This window comes from Carcharodon carcharias, chromosome 18 (assembly GCF_017639515.1).
Source record: "Carcharodon carcharias isolate sCarCar2 chromosome 18, sCarCar2.pri, whole genome shotgun sequence".
Taxonomy (NCBI): Eukaryota; Metazoa; Chordata; class Chondrichthyes; order Lamniformes; family Lamnidae; genus Carcharodon; species Carcharodon carcharias.
In genome coordinates, this window is record NC_054484.1 from 83,479,730 (window position 1) to 83,504,578 (window position 24,849).

General features: G+C 48.4%; 1 protein-coding gene across 1 annotated transcript in view; it reads left to right on the forward strand.

Annotated features, from left to right (window-relative positions):
• The window catches only part of LOC121290470 (MAP7 domain-containing protein 2-like), a 103,662-nt gene that overhangs the window by 71,500 nt on the left and 7,313 nt on the right, over positions 1-24,849 (forward strand). Inside the window, exons 9-10 of the mRNA XM_041210909.1 lie at positions 2,816-2,894; positions 11,798-11,984. Of these exons, the coding sequence (XP_041066843.1) occupies positions 2,816-2,894; positions 11,798-11,984 (266 nt within the window). The remainder of the gene's footprint in view (positions 1-2,815; positions 2,895-11,797; positions 11,985-24,849) is intronic.

The window sequence follows — 24,849 nt, forward strand, 5'->3', positions numbered from 1 at the left end:
ACACTGATACAATGTACGCCACAAGCATAGCAGCTGAAAGGATGCAGGTTTGATTTTGGAGTTGTCATTATCCTAGATGAGCAGCTGAGAGGCTGAAGAGCCTCATCTACCCTTGACATTGCTGCCCTGTCCATTGGCAGTATTTGTGACCTTCCGCACTGTCAGCTGACGTGTACCTCACTAGTTAACCCATAGCTTGGGGCTTGGAAATCAGAGTTACCTTCTCCTAGGCAGACTGTTAATTAAGGCTGATGAACCCTACCAACCTGGAGCTGTCTGGCTTAGACGTGCAAACACCCACCTGCCCACAATTATAAACAGGAATCAGAGCATGAAGCCGGGCAGTAGGAGTTTGATTAGGAGAGACCATTTGACACTCTGACCATATGGGACTTTTTGTGGATGAAAAGCATCTCGGCTCTAATCATCATCCCAATCCTTCCTAACATTTTGATCTCGAGTCAACCATTTGACCCCAGTCAGGAAATTATACCAGGAAATATCATTGTACAAAAAATATATTAATGCCAATTAATTTTACAATGGTTAATGCCTTCATTAAGGTAGCAAGCAAAGGAGCTTGACTTGACCCGCACAGTGTCTGTACGTCAGTATCACAATTCACCATATGTGTTCCCCGGATTTTGATTGAAAAAAGCAATGGCCAACTGTAAACCAAAAACGAGAGAATGCGGCTCTCTTTTGAGTACAGGAGCAAGGAAGTCTTTCTGCAGCTGTAAAGGGTCTTAGTAAGACCACATCTGGAGTATTATGTGCAGTTTTTTGTCTCCTTACCCAAGAAAGGATATACTTGCCATAGAGGGAGTGCAGTGAATGTTCACCAGACTGATTCCTGGGATGGCAGGATTGTTATATGAGGGGAGATTGGGCCTGTATTCACTGGAGTTTAGAAGAATGAGAGGAGATCTCATTGAAACATATAAAATTCTGACAGGGTTGGACAGACTGGATGCAATGATGATGTTTCCTTTGGCTGGGGGAGTCTGGAACAAGGGGTCACAGTCTCAGGATATGGGGTAGACCATTTAGGACCGAGATGAGGAGAAACTTCTTCACTCAGAGGGTGGTGAGCCTGTGGAATTCTCTACCACAGGAGGCTGTGGAGGCCAAGTCACTGAATATATTTAAGAAGGAAATAGACTTCTAAACTCTAAAAGCGCCAAGGGGTATGGGGAGTGAGTGGGAGTATGGCATTGAGATAGATGATCAGTCATGATCATGTTGAATGGTGAAGCAAGTTTGAAGGGCAGAATGACCTACTCCTGCTTCTATTTTCTGTTTCTTTCGGTAATGTATTTTCTTTGGAATTGAGCCTTTTTTTGTTTCTCTTTATGACACATACCGCTCCTGATTCAGAAGTCAAGTGCACAACATGGTCTCAGCTGTTAGTTAATAAGTTTCTGAACTCACCATGAGGTGAGTATATATTGGTAAGCCTAAGAAGCCATTCGGCCCATCGTGCCTGTGCCAACTCTTTGAAAGGGTTATCCCCATTACCCCCACTTTCCTCCTAGCTGGGACTAGGCCTGCTGCCTGGAGGTGGTATCCTGGCAACAGACTAGGAACTAGTGCTCCAAGCAGGCTTTGACGCCCTTCCTGCCTGCCTGTCCACAGCTGCAGCCACAGGCCACCCTGTGGTTAAGCTACTCCCTCCAAATGGAAGTCAGCTACTAAGGGCATTTTTATTTTAAATTTTAAGAAGTTGGAGAGAGGACACCTCCATCTTGAGGCTCTCTCTCTTATCTGAAAAGGTATCTTGCTGCCTCTTCATTGGTGGAGGGCCTCCTATGAGCCCCCCAGCTTCGAGAGCCTGCCCACTGTCCTTAATTGTATGGTGAGCTTGCTCTCTAGCCATTAATTTTCAGTTCAGGGAGACAGTGGTGTAGTCATAATGTCACTAGACTAGTGATCTAGAGGCTGCAAATGGCCGCAGGTTACATTTGATATTTTCCAGTCTAATGGAACCTTCCCCAAATCTAGTGAATTATGGAAAATTAAAACCAACGTATCAACTATCTCACTAGCTACTTATTTTAAGACGCTAGGATGAAGCCCATCAGAACCCAGGAATTTGTCAGCCCGCAGCTCCAACAATTTGCTCAGTACCACTTACCTGGTGATTGTCATTTTCTTGAGTTCCTCCCTCCTTTCCACTTCCTAATTTACAGCTATTTCTGGGATGTCACTTGTATCCTCTGTAGTGAATACCTGTTCAAGTCATCTGCCATCTCCTTATTTTCTATTATTAAGTCCCCAGACCCACTTTCTGTAGGACCATGTTCACTTTGTTAACTCTTTTCTGGTTTTTTTTGATAATTGACTACATTACTCCAGCTGAGATTTAACCAGTATGTTACGAAGGTTTAGCACAGCTTTCTTTCTATTCTGCTCTTTTAATAAAGCCAAGGATCCCGTTTGCTCTTTAAACAGCCTTCTCAACTTGGCCTGCCCATTTCAATAGTTTGTGTGCCATCTTTTGATGAAATATTAAACTAAAACCCCTGTCTGACCCTTTGGGTGGGGGTAAAATATCCTTTGGCACTTTGCTATGAAAAACAGGAGCGTTCTCATTTAGCCTCAAAACAATGCCTAAAACAGTGTGTCTGGTTGTTATCTCATTGCTGTTTTTGGGAGCTTGCTATACACAGATTCCTACATTACAACAGTGACGACGCTTCGAAGCTACATCATTAGCTGGAAAGCACTTTGGGACTTCCTGAGGTCGTGGAAGGCGTTACAGAAATGTAAGTTTTTTTTCAAGTCCTGATCATTCCATTTTCTGTCCATTGTCCAGAAAGAAGAAACCAAAGCAGAAATTGAGCCCAACACGAATGGGGAAAAGGAGCTTCAAACCGCAGCCCCTGTGAAACAAGGTCTGCTCCTCTTCATATTTGCACATCTTAAGATTGAGATAATTTTATTTTAAAGCATGGTAGAGAACAGCACGTTCATGCAACCTAATCTTTGGAGTAGAACTCGAAACAACCGATTGCATCATCTGCTGCACTCGGAAGTGAAACATTCAAAAGTGACGATATCAAAGAGTTTGCTTTGCCATAGTCGCTGCTGCGTGTTCTGACTGTTGTTGGTTTTTAAGATGTTGGCATTTGGGTTCTCAGTAATGTAGGGGAGAGCTGGCTCCAAATATGGCAAACGCTTTTACTTGCGAGTAAAATACTCTGGGGGCAGAATTTTCCTGTTGGCGTGCAGGGGTGGGTTCCACATGCCAACAGGTAAGATGATGCGCGGTGACATCGGGCGAGCATCTCGACGTTCTCACCTTCGCGATATTTTGGTGGGTGGGCACGCGATGATCTCTGATGCGTGCCCGCCATTAATTAATGGGCCACTAAGGCCCCTGAGGCACCAATTGACGTTGATTTTTTGGGGCCCGTGCGACCTTCAGGTCATCGCATGGGCGCAACAGGCCGGCGGGTAGGACACATTTATATAACCTCACTCACGGGTGGGATAAGAGGGGTCAGTGGGGTTGTGAAGGTCCCTGGTCAGACATTTAATATGGGAAGTTACTGATACTTGCTTGTGTGAGCAGAAGTACTTCAAAACTCATTCCAGCTGCTTGGACAGGACTCAGTCTTCAGGTCAGCAGTCTACAGTGAAGATCCTTTTTGGGGCCTGCAGGTTTCATTAGCCTGGAAATGGGAGTTGTGCTCTCATCCACTATCGTTGGGGTCAGGCAAGCCAGACACAGCAAGCCAGAGGCTTCACAGCCATTGCTGGCTTCCCCCGTGTCCAGGGCGTAATAGACTGTACACATGTGGCCATCAAGGCACCAGCAGGTGAGCCCGGTGCCTTTGTCAATAGGAAGGGCTTCCAATTCATGAACGTGCAGATAGTGTGTGATCACAAGATGCTGATTCTACAAGTCTGTGCAAGGTACCCAGGCAGCTCCCATGACGCCTACATCCTCAGACACTCCCAGGTGCCAGGGCTCTTCATTGCTCCAGTTTGGCTGGATGGTTGGCTGCTGGGTGACAAGAGCTATCCCCTCAGAAGGTGGCTCATGACGCCTCTCCACCATCCAAGAGCAGAAGCTGAGCAGCGATACTATAGGTGCCACGGCTCCACAAGGGCTGTGGTGGAGAGAGCCATTGGTCTTCTCAAGATGCACTTCCGATGCTTGGATCGTTCAGGGGGCGCACTCCAGTAACCCCCAGATTGTGTCTCGGTGATAGTGGTTGCATGCTGCACTCTCCACAATCTTGCGCTGGAAAGGGGGGACGCAGTGGACAACGAAGATATTGACGCAGTGTTTGCGGCTGCACACGATGAGTCAGCAGTGAGTCCAAGGATGAGCAGGCGCAGGGAAACGCTGAGGAGGTTGATGCTGACCCGGGCATACTCCAGGGAGGCAGGGACACCTGGGAGGCTTTAATCCAACGAACCTTCAGCTAGAACACCACAGATGGAACTTCAACACACGCCAGGGCTGCAGGCCCTGATACCTGTGTGCAAAATCTGCCTGGATAGGAACATTAACTAAGGTCCTTGTCAATAAAGCTCAATGTGACACAACTCACTCATAATATCATGGGTAACCATCCACCTGCAGAGGAAAAGAGGCACCCTCAGCCATGGTCACATGTCTAAATGTAATGATATAACAAAATGAACTTAAGGAAACAAAATGAGAAGGTGTTAAATAGCACACCAACTAATCATGACCTCATTATGCAGCAACACAAAAGCACCGTGTGCCTAAGGTGCCTTAAATTTACGTCTTGGTGCAGCCCCCTCGCTGGCACTGGCATCTGAGACTGCCTGCTCACTCTGCTGTCCTATTGGCCTCGATGACCTTGGTGGTCGTCCTCTGGCCCATGGAGCCTCTGCTGACACTGCCTGGGAGGGAGCGGCCAGTTCCATAGTTGGCATCTCCCCAGTCGTTGCAGCCTCATCGGATGCCACGATCACTGGCAGAGAGGCGGAGGAGCTGACATCCTCATCCGGAGCTCCCTGAGAGGAGCCCGTAGACACAACAGGCAGCTGCTGCACCGACGTGAGGTTGCTTTGGACCTCCCTGCTCACCGTGGCTAGATGGGCACCGAGCTGGGAAACTTGGTGCCCAGACCATCTCCCATACTGGTACTGACCAGCTGAGGTCAATGCTGCTGTGAGTGTTTGCTGGTCCGAGCGCAACCCCAGGAGGCCCTGACTGGTCTCCTGGAGGAGCCTTTCCACGAGAATCACCACCCTCTCCATTGAGGACGCTCGGCACTCGGCCATGAGGCTCATTGTATCGGCAATGGTCTGCCTAAACTCCTCCACCACGGACACCAAGCCAAGCATAGCTTCATGTATCTCCACCAGATGCTCCCGCACACCCAGCCACATTTTCTGCATTTGCTGCGTCAGGGACGACTCCAGAGATACATCATCAGCCACCGACTGAGTATGTACCTGGTACCCTGCAGTCCTCTGACTGCTTGTGCCATGGGCACTCTCTGTTTCCACCAGTGACTGTGAAGTGCCCTCAACGCTGTTCCCCGGGATGTTAGCCGATGACCTAATTCCCACCGAGGTGCTAGTATCTGCCCTGGTACCTGCCTGGCAGAGATGGTGTGACGCTGGTGGGTCAGAGACTTCAGGACCTTCAGGTGTGAGATGAGGCCCCTGTGCCTCCTCCTCCTGGCCCTGCTCCACTGATGCTGAAAGGAAGAACAAGGACATTGGTTGGTTAACATGGAGACAATGTCAATGTGCATCCCTGTCCCCAGGATCATTATGCGCTCATCCTTCCATAAGCAATGGTCAAGCCATGTTGCAAACTTCAATCACTGAACATTCAGCACTGCCATGGCTGCTGGGCCACTAATGGTGACCTCAGTGCTGGGTAAACATACCTGCCCGTGGCATCCCAGCCTCACCAACATCGGTGGACCTGGGCACATGGCCCCCCTCCAGATAGAGGGCCTCCTACCAGAACCTGGTAATGATGGCCAACTGGCCCAGTCCTCCGCCAGTCCTCACCCGCTCAGCGGCAGTATGTGCATTCTTCTCCTGGAAAGGAGAGAAGAGCATTGATTGGTGCAACTTGTACCTGGATTCTCTTCACTGCCGTCTCACCCCACCAGAGTGGGACATTGCAGGGCTCCAGTGCCTCCTCACCCCGCTGCTGCTGAACACTCACACAAAGATACCAGGCCTTTCCCCCCCAACCCACTCCCTTGGCCAAATGCTGCCTCCATCACATTTGGCACCACACGGTGTAACCTTCCATAGCAAGGAGGCACAAGCACGTGGAGTGCAGAGGGCAGCAGATCAATCGGTGCCTCGCCATCTGGAAACTCCTCTCCCAGCATGTCAGCACCCTGGCTTTGACCTGTCCTGGAGTTCCAGCACTGTGCCCAGGTGCAGCTCCTCCAGGCTGCCCCCAAAACAGTCATGTGGGTCTCAATGTACCACATGCTGCGGGTGCAGAACCCATCTCATCACCACCCTCTCAGGGTGACCTCGGCATGGACAATATCTGCTGGCCCACCCAGCGAAGGACACACGCCGTCAATAATTCAATGCAGGAGCTGCTCTCAGAATTTGGGGAGGTGGGGGAAGTGGCCAGGGGGGAAAGCCTACCTGCTGGGTTAAGTGACCAATGCCAACATGGTACTCACCGTTCCAGAGTGCAAAAGGCCGTTGTAACGCTTGCGGCACTGGACCCAGGTGCACCGCACCACATCGTGGGAGTTCACCACCTCCGCCACCTCCTCCCAGGCACATTCAGTCATGTGGGGGGGGCCTCCTTCTCCTGTCCCTGGTAACGAGGACCTCTCACCGTGCTGCCACCTCCTCGAGGAGGGCAGCAAGGCAATCGTCTGAGAAACGAGGGGCACAGTGCCCCCCTGCCCTACCCTCCTGCCTGGCTTGCTCACCAGCAGCGCTCTGGGGATTCCTTCCGCTGACCATGTTTGACAGCCTTTGCAAGGCTGCAGAAGTACTTTTAAACAGGCCGCCGGGTCACCATTGGACCCGGTGGTCATGGCAGTCCCGCTGCCGCCTGCCCACTCCTGCTGTCCTCGGGAGCAGCGTTTCACGCTGGACGCGTAAAATGGCGGCACGGACCCGATCGCGGGCCCCTGGCTGCCCCAGGGAGCTGCAGACCCCCCACACACTAAAGGAAACAACAAAAATGCTGCAAAAAATGTCCATGCAGCACAGCCCACCCTGGATCGAGGTTTGAGCAACAATGTGAGTGCTGCCTGGGAGAATGGCCTGTCCGCCAACCGTAAGTGTGGACGGGCCATGTAAAATCACTGTTAATTGTGTCGTTAATGGGCTTAATTGTCAGCGGGTGCACTTCCAACTGCCGCACATGCCCTCTGAACAAAGTATCACACGAGTACGTGATGATGCCAGGACACTCGCTCAATGCCATCTCGCGCTATTTCATGTCCGTTCGCGTCGGGCACTTGGGATGTAAAATTGTGGCCACGGTGCCAGACTTGCTGAATATTTGCAGTGTTTTTGTGTTTTTATTTCACCGTCTGATTGTTGTGTGGATCTCACAAACCGTTACAGTGGAGGAAGAGCAGCGCAAATTGTGAGATTGAGCCTGTTGGACACCAGGGGCAGAATTATCCGCTCACCGACACATAAAATGACACACGGCGATGTCGGGTGGGCTTCCCAACATCACTGCGTGTCATTTAGATTTTCAGTTCAGCGGGCATGCAGCTGAGTCAGCTACGCGCCCACCAAACTGTCAAAGGCCTGTTACGGCCATTTAAATAGTAATTAATTCAATCAACTGAGCTGCTCGTTCAGCTTTAAGGTTGTGGGCAGGTGAAGGGCCCAGGCGGCCTTCGTATTTTTCATGGAACCTCATCCATGGGCGGGATGAGGTTTCATGAAGTGTTTTAAAAGTCAATAAAAGTTTTAAAAATAATTCTTTCACATGTCCTAGCTTATGTGACTGTGTCACAAGAGGGGATATGTTTTAAAAGTTTTTATTTCCCTTTATTTAAATTTACACATGTCAAGCTGATCTCCCTGAGGCACCTCCATGCCTTAGGGAGATCTCTGCACTCCTTTGTGCGCATGCGCGAACGAGCACAGGGAACAACTCAGGGATTGCCCCCCCCCCCCCCGCCAACACCACCCGCACAGGGAGTACTCAGCGCTTCTGGGCGAGAGTCGTGCTGCGCCTTAATTGGCCCACCTAAAATGGCAGCAGATTGGGTTCACCCCCGCCCTTGCCCGCCCCTGCAAAACCGCCCCCACCTCCCCACCATCCCCCCAATGGAGGGGAAAATTCAGCCCCAGGATTATAGAAATGCTTTTTGGTATGTATTATTTGCCCTTTACAAAATCAGAGAACAAATAAGCAGCAAGCAACGTGTTATGGTGTTGGAGTTCTGATTAATATTTCATTAGCTTCTTTCCATGTCCATTTCTGCTGATAATCACCCTGGTTACACAGGGTGCAAATACACCACGCTAAGTGAACTGAGAGGTACTTCAGTCTCAAACTAGCTGCAACGACAGAGTGAGGATTCATTCTTGCAGTCCGCATTAGCACTCAGATCCTGATTCTGAAGCCAGTGCACAGCTTCATTCATGTTCTTGCCGTTGGCTCAATAGCTTGACTACCTCAACCCAGAGATTGTGCATCCTATCATATAAAACAACTCTGCCAATTTATTGATGAATCTTTATGGGAACAACTTTTTCCAAATCACTTGCAGTATCACTGTAGTATTGGAGCATTTGTCCAAGAAACCAAACTGAGAAAGTGTTGGAATGTAATGTGTCTTGGACAGAAGGCCTGGAGTATCAGAAACCAAAGCTTAGAGATCCCAAATGTTTACAAACTCTTTGCATCCCAACTGGTTCATTAGTGTGCTTTGGTGAAGAGAAACTGCCAAGTTTACCCAGTTTGGCCTACATGTGACTCCACTTACACACCAACACAGTTTACTCTTAACTCTGAAATGGCCCAGTGAGACGCACAGCTGTGTCAAACCCTCACTGTGGTTCATGAAGGAGACCCACCACCCTCACCAACAATAAATGCCTGCTTTGTCAGCGATGCCCACATCCTGAGAATGAATTAATAAACTATTTGCTGATAGTAGCTGTCTTACCCCTGGACAGCAATATTACAAGACAATTCAGCATCATGTGACTATCTGTATTGTCATGTGGGCACAGCTAAGACCCTCTACCTGGTCTAAAACATTCTTGCCTCTACTTGGCATCAAAGGCACAACAACTTGGACACTTGGACACTGATCCACTAAATGTGGTACACCTTTATTAATACCACTAGGCAATAGTACATACTCATAATTCTGGTTACTTAGTAACCCCCTGCGAGCCAAAGTTCACCTTGGTGCTCAATCCGGCGATGAGGTCTCCGTGTGCAAATTCAGAGTGGCTGACCAAATCACTGTAATCCACTGCAGCAATCATAAGAACTAGGAGCAGGACTAGGTAATTCAGCCCCTCGAGCCTCCCCCGCCATTCATTACTATCATGGCTGATCTCATTTCGGCCTCAACTCCAATTTCCCTCCCTCTCCCCATAATCTTTCAACCCATTACTAATTAAAAATCTGTCTATCTCCTCCTTAAATTTATTCAGCATCCCGGCATCCACTGCACTTTGAGGTAGTGAATTCCACAGTTTCACAACCCATTGAGAAAAGTAATTCCTCCTCATCTCTGATTTAAGTCTACTGCCCCTTAGCCTAAAACTATGGCCTGTCGTTCTAGAATGCCCCACAAGGGGAAACATTGCTCCATGTCTACTTTGTCTATCCCCTTTAGCATCTTATATACCTCAATTAAATCTCCTCTCATCCTTCTAAACTCTAGTGAGTATAGGCCTAAACTGTTCAATCTCTCCTCATTCTTCTCTGGAATCAATCTAGTGAACCTCCTCTGAACCGCCTCCAGTGCAACTACATCCTTCCTCAAGTAAGGGGACCAAAACTGTGCACAGTACTCCAGGTGCGGTCTCACCAATGCCTTGTATAGTTGCAACAACACTTCCCTATTTTTATACTCTAATCCTTTAGCAATAAAGCCAAAATTCCATTTGCCTTCCTTATTACCCTGTACCTGTATACTAGCTTTCAGCAATTCATGCACGAGGACACCCAGATCCCTCTGCTCTGCAGCATGCTGAAGTTTCTCTCCATTTAAATAATAAGTCCCCTTTTTATTCTTCCGACCAAAATGGATAACCTCACACTTATCTACATTAAACTCCATCTGCCACATTTTGGCCCATTCACCTAACCTGTCCAAATCTATTCAGAAATTTCTTATTTCTTCATTGCAACTTACTTTCCAACCTAATTTTGTGTCATCTGCAAATTTAGCTATAGTACCTTCTATCCCTGAATCCAAATCATTAATATAGATTGTAAATAGTTGGGGCACAAGGACCGAATCCTGTGGCATCCCACTAGTTACAGCTTGCCATCTAGAAAAAGACCCATTTATTCTGACTCTCTCCTTTCTGTTAGTTAGCTAATCCTCTATCCAAGCTAATATATTATTCCTAACTCCGTGTAATCTTATCTTGTGTATTAATCATGTCTTTGTGTGCTCTGTCTTTATACTGTTTTTGGCTCTGACCTTATGCCATATAAGACCTGTTTTTGGTCCATTTAATTTGTTTTCAATTACATCAGTGTCTCTTCCCTTGTCTATATGTCCTGGGCCTCTCACAAGGCCATGCTTGAAGGAATAGAGCCAGCCTGGCTCTGCTTTGTTATCTCTTACTCTGTTATCAATCCCCAAGCCAATACAGACAGACATCTTCACTACCTCTAACAACCACAAAATGGGTCTATGTTTCTCACAGTCAAGGCCAATTCTCCTGCACAGATTAATTCATTTTGCAGACCTTGTCAATTCTGGCAAGTTGTGTCTTGACTAAATTACCCATCCTGTCAATGCACCCACAAAGTTCCTCGTGTGTCTTCAGTCAGGGTACTGCTTCTCTTTGATGTTCCATGTTACCAACAGGAGACAAACTCTGCACTCACAGGGCCACCAAGCGCCTAGTCTACATTCATTAATATGAAATAAATAAACAAACAGTTTCATGGTTAAGAAGCGATTAGTACATTAAAAGAAAGTAAATAATACATTGGCTTACAGTGGACACTACTTCTGGTGAACTAGCTGTCCCAGTGGTGTTTGAGCCCAGGTACTCGGACTGATGGCTCCCACACATTGGTCGGAAATAATGGGCTTCCCTGCCTTTCTTTGGAGGGGAAGTACTCCTGATCCAGAGCTTCATGCACCTCCGAATCTGGGGTATGATCGTAGCCTACACGCTTCTTCACCGGTTAAATCAGATGATTAAGAGATGGACTGATCACCATGCCCAGTTCCTGACGTGTCCTCCTACTGCAGGAGTGAAATTGTACCTCTGAAGCTTAATTCAGCTCCCTCGAATGGCTGCATCATTATTTTTCTGGGAGTTTTCTGGTTTGCAGATGCCCTTTACAGTTAATGTGTAGCCATCAGTTATAAAATGATAATACTTGGATCTTTCTTTGCTTGGTTCAATGTGAGAACCTTAATGTGTAAGGAGACGGGATGGTGCATGAAAATGGTGTTGAAGTAAAAGATCAGCCATGATTTCATTGAATGGAGGAGCAGGCTTGAAGGGCTGAATGGCCTACTCCTCCTATTTCTTATGTTCTTCTGTGCAGCCGTTGTGTCATTAAATAACCCTGCCTTGCAGAGCAATGAGTAAAGCTAGCTGAGGGCCAGTGTCTAAATTCAGATCTGTTGCATTCCAGTGGAGGTCAGCAAAGCATTGGTCAGTTTGGAGGACAAGCAGCAGGAGGAAGCTCACTCTCCGGTAGCCCCGGCTGAGACTGTGCCCGAGCTGGAGGCAGTCACTGGAACCGAGCAAGCGGATATTGTGGACGAGCAGCCTAATAGTGCGGACGAATCGACAGATGAGCTGCAGTCTATGGATGTGAGGTAGGCTGGATTGTCAGTGCGTTTCTGTACATCCAGAAAGGAACTATTGTAAAATTGTGACCAAAACAGCAGAACAAATGGTATCAGACCTGAATTTTATTCTGAGTAATCCTGGAGATTATTGACCAATACCCTGGTGATTTATATTGTGGTTTTCACTTATTTACTCTGAAAAATATACATTGCCCATTGCAAATTCCTTCTCGCATCCTAAAATACAGTGTCAAAGAACAGGGTTGTCTTATGAGGAAAGGTGGACGGGCTGGGCTTGTTTCCACTGGAGTTTAGAAGTGTGAGGGATGAATTGATTGAATTATATGAGATCCTGAATGGTCTTGCCAAGGTGGACGTGGAAAGGATGTTTCCTCTTGTGGGTGAGTCCAGAACTAAGGGGCACTCTTTTAAAATTAGGAGTCACCCTTAAAGAACAGAGATGAGGAGAAACTTTTTCTCTCAGATGGTTGTGCGACCTTGGAATTCTCTGCCTCAGAAGGCAGTGGAGGTGGTCATTGAATATTTTTAAGGCAGAGGGAATAGATTCTTGTTAGGCAAGGGAATCAAAAGTCATCAGGGGTAGATGGGAATATAGAACTGGAAACACAAACACATTAGCCATGATCTTATTGAATGGCAGAGCAGGCTCAAGGGGCCAAATGGCCTAATCCTGCTCCTATTTTTTATATTCGTATGTAAAGCCCAGTGCTGTTCCAAGTGTCCAGTGCAGCACAAAACATTAAACTCCACAGGATCTGTTGATTGGGAACTCCAATTGAAACAGAAGTTCTAGGCTTTTAAGTAAAGCCTGACCAAAAGCAAGTGAATTTATTGAATGTTTGATTGCCCAAAAAGATTTGGGGCTGGAATAAGAATAATTTTATTCCATGTGAGTTGCTAAACAAAATATTTAAATTTTGCAATTTCTTGCCATGAACTTGTAGTATAAAGATCTGGCACATGGAGTTAACGTGGGACTGAGTACAGTACTGCCCACACAGTGATGTAAGAGAGTGCATGACCCACACCTAGAGGTCATTGTAGCATTGGACAGAGCCCTGTGTAGAAGCAAGCATGGAGACAGCTCCTAGCTTGAACCTTTACTGTACCTATGTTTATAGCTTATAGTCATTAATAAATACTTACTGTTGAACTACCTAAGACTACAGATACCTTAATAAGACCTACTGAATTATGCTCAATACCTTACCACAGAACTCAGTGCAACAAAGCAGCTTAACCTGGGGCAGCAGAACATGCAACAACAACATGCCTTTTATTTAGTAAAACATCCTGTGGAGTATTATCAGACTAAAATTGGCACCTGACCAAAACCCAGGAGATATTGGGGCAGGTGATGATTGATAGCTTGGTGAATGAGGTAGATTTGTAGGAGAGCCAAAGGAGGAGTGAGAAATAGAGGTGGGAAAGGTTGAAGAAGGGAATTCCAGAGCTTAGGGCTGTGGCAGCAGAACATACAGCTCCAACAGTGGAGCAAGGGAAGTAGGGGACACACATGAGGCCTAAGCCAGAGGAGCACAGAGTTCTCAGATGGTTGTAAAGCTGGAGGATGTTATTAAGATAGGGGGGGATGAGGCCATGGAGGAACTTGAACATGAGGATGAGAAATTTCAATTTGAGGTACGCCATACTGGGATTGAGGTCAGTGAGTACAGGAGTGCTGGGTGAATATGACTTGATGTGATTTAGGATACGGGATGCAGAGTTTCAGAGGCAGCCAGGTTTATGGGATGCATTGGAATAATGGAGTCTGAGGTAATGGATGAGAATTTCAGCAGCAGGTGGGCTGAGGTGGGGTGGAGATGGGCAAGGTCACGGAGATTGGGCTGAATTTTCAGCTCGGCGTGCGGGTGTGCACCCAACATGCATGAGCGTGAAATAGTGTGCGATGACGTTGGGCGAGTGTCCCGACATTATTGCACAGTTGTGCGATGTTTTGGTCATGGGTGTATGCGGGAATCAGCAGTCTGCCCGCCGACAATTAACAGGGCTGTTAAACCCGTTAATTAATTGATTAAATTGAATTTTTCCCTCAAGCGGCCTTTGGATTTTTGAGGAAGCCTCAACCACGGGTTTCTGGTGTTATTTAAAAATAAAGTAACAATGTTTAAATCTCATTTCTAACACGTCCCTGCTCATGTGACAGAGGAGGCATGTTTACCTTAATTTTAAAATCTTTATTTTTAATGTGATAAATCTTCAGCTCCCTGAGGCCGCTCTGTGCCTCCAGTGAGCTTTCAGTGACCACAGGCACTGACTTCTGCGCTTGCCCTCCCCCCCGCCCAGGCAGCGCTGATTAATGGGCAGCCAGCATGAAATTGCACTCGGTGCCCAATCGCGGGCAGGGCAGTGTTGCCACTCTCTGGCCCGCCTGTTGCGCCTGCCCGACAAGGGGAAAGTCTTCCCCCAAAGAGCAGAAGATGAACTGAACTCAAGATGATGGCGAATATGTTTGAGACTGAAAATGGGCCAATATCAAATACGGGTGGTGTGAAAGGCATGTAACAAGCATGGCAGAACTTGGGTTGTGGATTATCTGGCTTGTATTGAAGTTAAGATTTGAGCTGTTTTCTCATTACACTGTTCTAGTCTTAGGTTGTTCAACATGGTTTGCCTGTGGGTTTTAAGAGAATCTCCAGCATAAAACTGAACAGCTAGGTGGCCGACACATTTCAGGCTATTGTTCCATTTTAGCACAAGCCTTACCATCAGGAGCTACATATTGGTGAGGGCAAAGGTCTCTGCTAATCCCTATCTAAATATCGACACCAAAATAATGTATAAAACAGATCGCCGTGATGTATGTGTTTTATATTAGGGACGGCACCATTCAGCAGACAATAAGAGCTGGATTGTTACAGAAGACTGTGACATATGTCCTGACAGTGTTTGGGAGTGTTCCAGTTAGCAGTAGCAAACAACAAACAACTTGCATTTATCTAGAGCCTTTCATGTAATCAAACATCCCAAGGCGTTTCACAGGAGCATTATTAAACACCGAGCCACATAATGAGATAGGGCAGATGACCAAAAGCTTGGTCAAAAAGGTTGTTTTTAAGGAGGGCCTTAAAGGAACATAGAGAGGTGGAGAGGTTTAGGAGGGAATTCTCAGGCGACTGAAGGCATGGCCCCCAGTGGTGGAGTGATTAAAATCGGAATCAAGAGGCCAGAATTGAACACGGATATCTCAGAGGGTTATGGGGCTGACGGAAGTCAGATATATGGAAAGCAAGACCAGGGGGGGATTTGAAAACAAGGGTCAGAGTTTTAAAATCAAAGTATTGTTTAATGGGTAGACAGTGTAGGACAGCGAGCACAGGGGTGATGGGTGGGTGACATTGGGTACGAGTCAGGATATGCAGCAGAATTTGGGTGACCTCCGAATTATGGAGGGTAGAATGTGGGAGACCAACCAGGAGTGCATTTGAATAGACAAGTCTAGAGGTAACAAAGGGGTGGCTGAGGGATTCAACGCAGATGAAATGAGATAGGAAAGGTCGAATGTTATGGAGATGGAAAGAAGGGTCTTAGCAATGGTGAGAGTATATGGTTGAAAGCTCAACTTGGAGTCAACGTTGGGACACCAAGGCTACAAACAATGTGGTTCAGCCTTAGACAGGGAGAGGGATGGAGTTGCTGGTGAGGCCCAAAGACAATGGCTTCAATCTTCACAGAAACAGTGGCATAGGGATAATGAAACATTGAAGCCATAGAAAAGTTATGGCACCGAAAGAAGCCATTCAGACCATCTTGTCTGCACCGGCTGAAAAACTAGCCGCCTATTCTAATCTCACCTTCCAGCATCCAGTAATGTAATGTAATATTACTGCAATGTCACTGAACTAGTAACCCAGAGGCCCAGGCTAATGCTCTGGGGACACTGGGTTCAAATCCCATATCAGCAGCTGGTGAAATTTAAATTTACTTAATAAAAGTCTGGAATATATAGCTAGTGTCAGTAATAGTGACCATGACAACTATCATCAATTGTTGTAAAAACCCATCAGGTTCACTGAGGCCCTTTAGAGAAGGAAATCTGCCATCCTTACCTGGTCTGGCCTATATGTAACTCCAGATCCATGGCAATGTAGTTGACTCGTAACTGCCCTCTGAAAATGTCCCAGCAAGCCACTCAGTTCAAGGACAATTAGGGTTGGGCAACAAATGCTGGCCTTGCCAGTGGTACCCACATCCAATGAAAAAATAAACAATATTTAATTGGAGGAACGTTCTGTTCATTCAGTACTGGATATTGGACAAGCAGTCTGATTGGAGACAGTGGAGGGGTCGAGAGAGATGTTTGTGGGTATTCTCATCGTTCATGTGGAAACTGATTAAATATTTTCAGATATATAAATAACTTACATTTATAGAAGGGCATTATGTTCCCAAACACTTTAAAATTAATAAAGTATTTTGAAAGTGAAGTCACTGTAAGATGGGGAATGTGGCAGAGGCATTTGGACACAACAAGATCCCATAAGCAACAATGTGGCAGTGGCTGGATTATCTGCTTTAGTCATGTTTGTTGAAGGTTAATTGTTGGCCAGATCACAGGCGAGAACTCCCCCTGCTCTTTGAAGTACTGAACTAGGAATTAGAGGGGATTTTGTGGTCAAGCCTCGAGAGTGGGACTTGAACCCACAACCTCATGACTCAGAGGCATCCTCAATTCTCTGATGAATTGATTGGTAAAGGGGCAGAGCTGCCGACCAGGAAAGGCAGCTTAGATAAAAGTAAAATACTGCGGATGCTGGAAATCTGAAATAAAAACAGAAAATGCTGGAAAAGCTCAGTAGGTCTGGCAGCATCTGTGGAGAGAGAAACAGAGTTTATGTTTCAAGTCCGTATGACTCTTTACAGACTGGAAACATTAACTCTGTTTCTCTCTCCAGAGATGCTGTCTGACCTGCTGAGTTTTTCCAGCATTTTCTGTTTTTGAGGAAAGATCATGTATACTGATGAGGTGGAGAAGTGTTTTCCAAACTGTTTTTCAACATGACCCCATTTTAACACCTGAAACATTTACCCCATCCCAGCAAATGTAAAACAGCAGTAAAGCAGAATAAAAACAGAATTACCTGGAAAAACTCAGCAGGTCTGGCAGCATCGGCGGAGAAGAAAAGAGTTGACGTTTCGAGTCCTCATGACCCTTCAGCAGAACTGGGTGAATCCAAGGAGAGGGGTGAAATATAAGCTGGTTTAAGGAGGGGGGTGTGTTGGGTTGGGGGAGAGAAGTGGAGGGGGTGGTGTGTTTGTAGGGTCAAGGAAGCAGTGATAGGAGCAGATAATCAAAAGATGTCAGACAAAAGAACACAGAGGTGTCGAAGTTGGTGATATTATCTAAACGAATGTGCTAATTAAGAATGGATGGTAGGGCACTCAAGGTATAGCTCTAGTGGGGGTGGGGGGGCATAAAAGATTTAAAAATAATGGAAATAGGTGGGAAAAGAAAAATCTATATAATTTATTGGAAAAAACAAAAGGAAGGGGGAAGAAACAGGAAGGGGGTGGGGATGGAGGAGGGAGTTCAAGACCTAAAGTTGTTGAATTCAGTATTCAGTCCGGAAGGTTGTAAAGTACCGAGTCAGAAGATGAGGTGCTGTTCCTCCAGTTTGTGTTGGGCTTCACTGGAACAATGCAGCAAGCCAGAGGATGATCCTTTGAATGCGGAGGCTGGTGGGGTGATAAGTGAGGACAAGGGGGACCCTATCATGTTTCTGGCAGGGAGGAGAAGGCGTGAGGGCGGATGCGCGGGGGATGGGCCGGACACGGTTGAGGGCCCTGTCAACGACCGTGGGTGGAAAACCTCGGTTAAGGAAGAAGGAGGACATGTCAAAGGAACTGTTTTTGAAGGTAGCATCATCAGAACAGATGCGACGGAGGCGAAGGAACTGAGAGAATGGAATGGAGTCCTTACAGGAAGCGGGGTGTGAGGAGCTGTAGTCGAGGTAGCTGTGGGAGTCGGTAGGCTTGTAATGGATATTGGTGGACAGTCTATCATCAGAGATTGAGTAAAGCAGAATAGTGACTTTCAGCGTATAATTATTAAAGTTCACATGTTATAGATTAACATACAGTAATACACCATAAATATAAAAATCTGTGTTTATAGAGTGCTTTGTAAGGATGTTATTATTTTACATACTCATTTACATTTCAGCCGAGCTCTCCATATTCCCCACTGATATAAGACTCAGAGAAGCCCCCTCCACAAAACACACTGTAATCAGCCCCTCCCCCTCTCACCTACCCAACACACACACTGTAATGAGAACCTCTCCCCCTCCCCCACACACTCTGTAATCAGCCTCTCTCCCACACACACAGCTATCAGCCCCTCTCCCCCTTCCTCACACACACTGTAATCAGAACCTCTCCCCCTCCCCCACACACTCTGTAATCAGAAGCTCTCCCACACACACAGCTATCAGCCCTTTTCCCACTCGCCCCACACACTCTTTAATCAGCCCCTCTCCCTGTCTCCCATACACACACAGCAATCAGCCCTTCTCCCCTCTGCCACACACACTATAATCAGCCCTTCTACCACAGACACACTGTAATCAGCCCCTCTCCCCCTCCACCACACACACTGTAATCAGCCTATCTGCCTATCTCCCACAGACACACTGTAATCAGCCCCTCTCCCCCTCCACCACACACACTGTAATCAGCCTATCTGCCTATCTCCCACAGACACACTGTAATCAGCCCCTCTCCCCTATCCCCCACACACTGTAATCAGCCCCTCTCCCCCTCCACCACATACACTGTAGTCAGCCCCTGTCCCTCTCTCCCACACACACAGCTATCAGCCCCATTTCCCCTCCCCCACACACTCTGTAATCAGCCCCTCTCGCTCTCCCCCACACATACTGTAATCAGACCCTCTCCCCCTCCCCACACCCACAGCTATCAACCCCTCTCCCCCTCCCCACACCCACAGCTATCAACCCCTCTCCCCCTCCTCCACATTCCATAATCAGCCCCTCTCCCCCTCCCCCTACACACAGCTATCAGACCCTCTCCCCCTCCCCACACCCACAGCTATCAACCCCTCTCCCCCTCCCCACACCCACAGCTATCAGCCCCTCTCCCCCTCCTCCACATTCCATAATCAGCCCCTCTCCCCCTCCCCTACACACAGCTATCAGACCCTCTCCCCCTCCCCCTACACACAGCTATCAGACCCTCTCCCCCTCCCCCTACACACAGCTATCAGACCCTCTCCCCCTCCCCCCACACACAGCTATCAACCCCTCTCCCCCTCCTCCACATTCCATAATCAGCCCCTCTCCCCCTCCCCCTACACACAGCTATCAGACCCTCTCCCCCTCCCCCCACACACAGCTATCAGACCCTCTCCCCCTCCCCCCACACACAGCTATCAGACCCTCTCCCCCTCCCCCCACACACAGCTATCAGACCCTCTCCCCCTCCCCCCACACACAGCTATCAGACCCTCTTCCCCTCCCCCCACACACAGCTATCAGACCCTCTCCCCCTCCCCCCACACACAGCTATCAGACCCTCTCCCCCTCCCCCCACACACAGCTATCAGACCCTCTCCCCCTCCCCCCACACACAGCTATCAGACCCTCTCCCCCTCCCCCCACACACAGCTATCAGACCCTCTCCCCCTCCCCCCACACACAGCTATCAGACCCTCTCCCCCTCCCCCCACACACAGCTATCAGACCCTCTCCCCCTCCCCCCACACACAGCTATCAGACCCTCTCCCCCTCCCCCCACACACAGCTATCAGACCCTCTCCCCCTCCCCCCACACACAGCTATCAGACCCTCTCCCCCTCCCCCCACACACAGCTATCAACCCCTCTCCCCCTCCTCCCACACACAGCTATCAGACCCTCTCCCCCTCCCCCCACACACAGCTATCAGCCCCTCTCCCCCTCCCCCCACACACAGCTATCAGACCCTCTCCCCCTCCCCCCACACACAGCTATCAGACCCTCTCCCCCTCCCCCCACACACAGCTATCAACCCCTCTCCCCCTCCTCCCACACACAGCTATCAGACCCTCTCCCCCTCCCCCCACACACAGCTATCAGACCCTCTCCCCCTCCCCCCACACACAGCTATCAGCCCCTCTCCCCCTCCCCCCACACACAGCTATCAGACCCTCTCCCCCTCCCCACACCCACAGCTATCAGACCCTCTTCCCCTCCCCCCACACACAGCTATCAGACCCTCTCCCCCTCCCCCCACACACAGCTATCAGACCCTCTCCCCCTCCCCCCACACACAGCTATCAGACCCTCTCCCCCTCCCCACACCCACAGCTATCAGACCCTCTCCCCCTCCTCCACACTCTGTAATCAGTCCCTCTCCCTCTCTCCCACACACACTGTAATCAGCCCCTCCCCCCCCACACACAGTAATTAGCCTCTCCCCCTCCCCCCACACATACTGTAATCAGTCCCTCTCCCCCTCCCCCCACACACAGCTATCAGTCCCTCTCCCCCTCCCCCCACACACACTGTAATCTGCCCCTCTCCGCCTCCCCCCACATACTGTAATCAGTCCCTCTCCCCCTCCCCCACACTCTGTAATCAGCCCCTCTGCCCTCCCCCACTCACAGTAATCAGCCCCTCTCCCCTCCCCCACACACAGTGCAATCAGCCCCTCTCCCACACACACTGTAATCTGTCCGTCCCCCCACCAAAAGTGTGGTGGGGGGGAAGTTCTAAAATAAATAAAGGCAGGGTATAGGGTATTTAGCAAGTAGTGAGGAGTCCTGTGAAAGACTGCAGCACACAGTGAGTAGCAGATGCAATTTAACGTGAGTTGAGACATTTTGGGAGTAAAAGCAATGGCTTGTGATGTAACACTTAATGGGCAGATATTGAAGGATATTGGGAGGAATGTATCTGCTACCAGTGCTGTGCGTGCACAGTTCTCGTACCTTTACCCTGTTACGCATTGCGAACGACAGAATAGGCAGCAGCCAGGAGCAGAGACACTGATCAAACAGTTATAAACGAGACAGCAGCAATGCTGCGAGTTAAGGTGCTTCATGTTGCCAGCTTCTCATGGTTTATAAAACAGGCAGATTTTATTTAGACCGGTAGCCAGGAAGACAGTTTTTCCAACTTGATCTGAGTGTCTGTCACTATTTAACCATGGCCAGTAAAAGCCCTGCACTGGCAACAACGCCATCCATGTACATTTAAAACATACCGCTCCCCCCCTCCCTTACAAATATATTTTTAAAATATTAGCAGGTACCTGTCCTTATCATGAAGACACTTTTTTTCTTTTATTCTTTCATGGGATGTGGGTGTCGCTGGCAAGGCCAGCATTTATTGCCTATCCCTAATTGCCCTTGAACTGAATGGCTTACTAGGCCATTTCAGAGGACAGTTAAGAGTCTACATTGCTGTAGGTCTAGAGTTACATGTAGGCCAGACTGGGGAAAGATGGCAGATTTTCTTCCCTAAAGGACACCAGTGAACCAGATGAGTTTTTACAACAATTGATGATAGTTTTGTGGTCATCAGTACTGAGGCTAGCTTTACATTCTGGATTTATTACTGAATTCAAAGCCCATCAACTTTTTTTTTTATTCATTCACGAGATGTGGCTGGACCAGCATTTATTGCCCATCCCCAGTTGCCCTTGAGAAGGTGGTGATGAGCTGCCCCCTTGAAACACTGCACTCCATGTGGTGTAGGTACACCCACAGTGCTGTTAGGGAGTTCCAGGATTTTGACCCAGTGACAGTGAAGGAATGGGGATATATTTCCAAGTCAGGATGGTGAGTGACTTGGAGGGGAACTTCCAGGCGGTGGTGTTCCCATTTATCTGCTGCCCTTGTCATTCTAGATGGTAGTGAGCGTGAGTTTGGAAGGTGCTGTCAAAGGAGCCTTGGTGAATTCCTGTAGTGCATCTTGTAGATGGTACACACTGCTGCTACTGTGCGTTGGTGGTGGAGGGAGTGAATGTTTGTGGATGTGGTGACAATCAAGCGGACTGCTTTGTCCTGGACGGTGTCCAGCTTCTTCAGTGTTGTAGGAGCTGCACTCATCCAGGCAAGTGGGAAGTATTCCATCACACTCCTGACTTTTGCATTGTAGATGGTGGACAGGCTTTGAAGAGTCAGGAGGTGAGTTACTCTCTGCAGGATTCCTAGCCTCCGACCTGCTCTTGTAGCCACAGTATTTATATGGCTAGTCTAGTTCAGTTTCTGGTCAATGGTAACTCCCAGGATGTTGATAGTGGGGGATTCAGTGATGGTAATGCCATTGAGCATCAACGGGCGATGGTTGGATTCTCTCTTGTTTGAGATGGTCATTGGCCGGCACTTGTGTGGCGCAAATTTTACTTGCCACTTGTCAATCAAAGCCTGGATATTGTCCAGGTCTTGCTGCATTCGGACATGGACTGCTTCAGTATCTGAGGAATAGCGAATGGTGCTGAACATTGTGCAATCATCAATGAACCTCCTCACTTCTGATGTTATGATGGAAGGAAGGTCATTGATGAAGCAGCTGAATTCCCTGAGGAATTCCTGCAGTGATGTCCTGGAGCTGAGATGATTGACCTCCAACAACCACAACCATATTCCTTTGTGCTAGGTATGACTCCAACCAGCAGAGAGTTTTCCCCCTGATTCCCATTGACTTCAGTTTTGCTAGGGTTCCTTGATGTCACACTCAGTCAAATGCTGCCTTGATGTCAAGGGCAGTCACTCTCACCTCACCTCGGGAGTTCAGCTCTTTTCTCCATGTTTGAACTAAGGCTGTAATCGGGTCAAGAGCTGAGTGGCCCTGGCGGGATCCAAACTGGGCGCCAGTGATCAGCTTATTGCTAAGCAAGTGCCGCTTGATAGCACTGTTGATGACCCCTTCCATTACCTAACTAATGATGAAGAGTAGATTGATGGGGCTGTAATTGGCCGGGTTAGATTTGTCCTTTTTTTGTGTACAGGACACCCCGGCAATTTTCCACATAGCCGGGTAGATGCTAGTGTTGGCACTGTACTGGAATAGCTTGGCTAGGGACGTGGCAAGTTCTGGAGCACAAGTCTTCAGTACTATTGCCGGGATATTGTCAGGGCCCATAGCCTTTACAGTATCCAGTGCCTTCAGCCATTTCTTGATTTCACGTGGAGTGAATCAAGTTGGCTGAAGACTGGCATCTGTGATGCTGGGGCCTCTGGAGGAGGCTGAGATGGATCATCCACTTGGCACTTCTGGCTGAAGATTGTTGCGAATGCTTCAGCCTTATCTTTTGCACTAATATGCTGGGCTCCTCCATCTTTGAGGATGGGGATATTTGTGGAGCCGCCTCCTCCAATGAGTTGTTTAATTGTTCACCACCATTCACGACTGGATGTGGCAGCAATGCAGAGCTTAGATCTGATCCGTTGGTTGTGGGATTGCTTAGCTCTGTCTATCACTTGCTGCTTATGCCGCTTGGCAAGCAATTCATCCTGTGTTGTAGCTTCACCAGGTTGAGGTCTCATTTTTAGGTATGCCTGGTGCTGCTCCAGGCATGCCCTCCTGAACCAGGTTTGATCCCCTGGGTTGATGGTAATGGTAGGGTGGGGGATGTGCTGGGCCATGAGGTTACAGATTGTGTTTGAGTACAATTCTGCTGCTGCTGATGGCCCACAGCGCCTTATGGATGCCCGGGTTCGAGTTGCTCGATCTGTTTGAAATCTATCCCATTTAGCACGGTGGTGGTGCCACACAACACAATGGAAGGTATCCTCAGTGTGAAGGCGGGACTTTGTCTCCACAACGACTGTGTGGTGGTCACTCCTACCGATACTGTCATGGACAGCTGCATCTGTAGATTGGTGAGAATGAGGTCAAGTATGTTTTTCATTCTTGTTGGTTCCCTCACCACCTGCTGCAGACCCAGCCTAGCAGCTGTCATTTAGGACTCAGCCAGCTCGGTCAGTCGTGGTGCTGCTGAGACACTCTTAGTGATGGACATTTTGCCCCACCCAGAATACATTCTGCACCCTGCCACCCTCAGTGCTTCCTCCAAGTGGTGTTCAACATGGAGGAGCGCTGATTCATCAGCTGAGGGAGGCCGGTACATTGTAATCAGCAGGAGGCATCCTTGTCCGTATTTGACCTGATGCCATGAGACTTCATGGGGTCCGGAGTGGATGTTGAGGACTCCCAGGGCAACTCCCTCCTGGCTGTATACCACTGTGCTGGCACCTCTGCTGGGTCTGTCCTGCGAAGTGGTACAGTTGATGGTGGAGTCTGGGACATTATCTCCAAGGTATGATTCCATTAGAATGCTTTGTTGCTTGACTAGTCTGTGAGACAGCTTTCCCAGTTTTGGCACGAGCCCCCATTAGGACTTTGCAGGGTTGACAGGGCTGAGTTTGCCGTTGTTGTATCCGGTGCCTAGGTCGATGCCGGGTGGTCTGCCTGGTTTCATTCCTTTTTCGCGTCTTGTAGTGGCTTGTTACAACTGAGTGGCTCGGCCATTTAAGTCACACGTAGGGCCAGGCCAGACCAGGTAAGGACAGCAGATTTCCTCCCCTAAAGGGCATTAGTAAACCAGATGGGTTTTTACAACAAAAAACAATGGTTTCATGGAATTTCTATTGAATTCAAATTCGACCATCTGCCATTGTGGGATTCAAACCCGGGTCCCCAGAGCGTTACCCTGGGTCTCTGGATTACTAGCCCAGTGACAATACCACTACACCACCGCCTCCTCACTGCTGGGATTTGAACTCAATGTCCCCAGAGCATTAGCCTGTGTCTGGATTACTAATTGTGTGGCATTAACACCATGCCACCATCTCCCCTACTGTGGTCCAGTACTGGACTGACATCATGTCACAATTATCTGGTGCT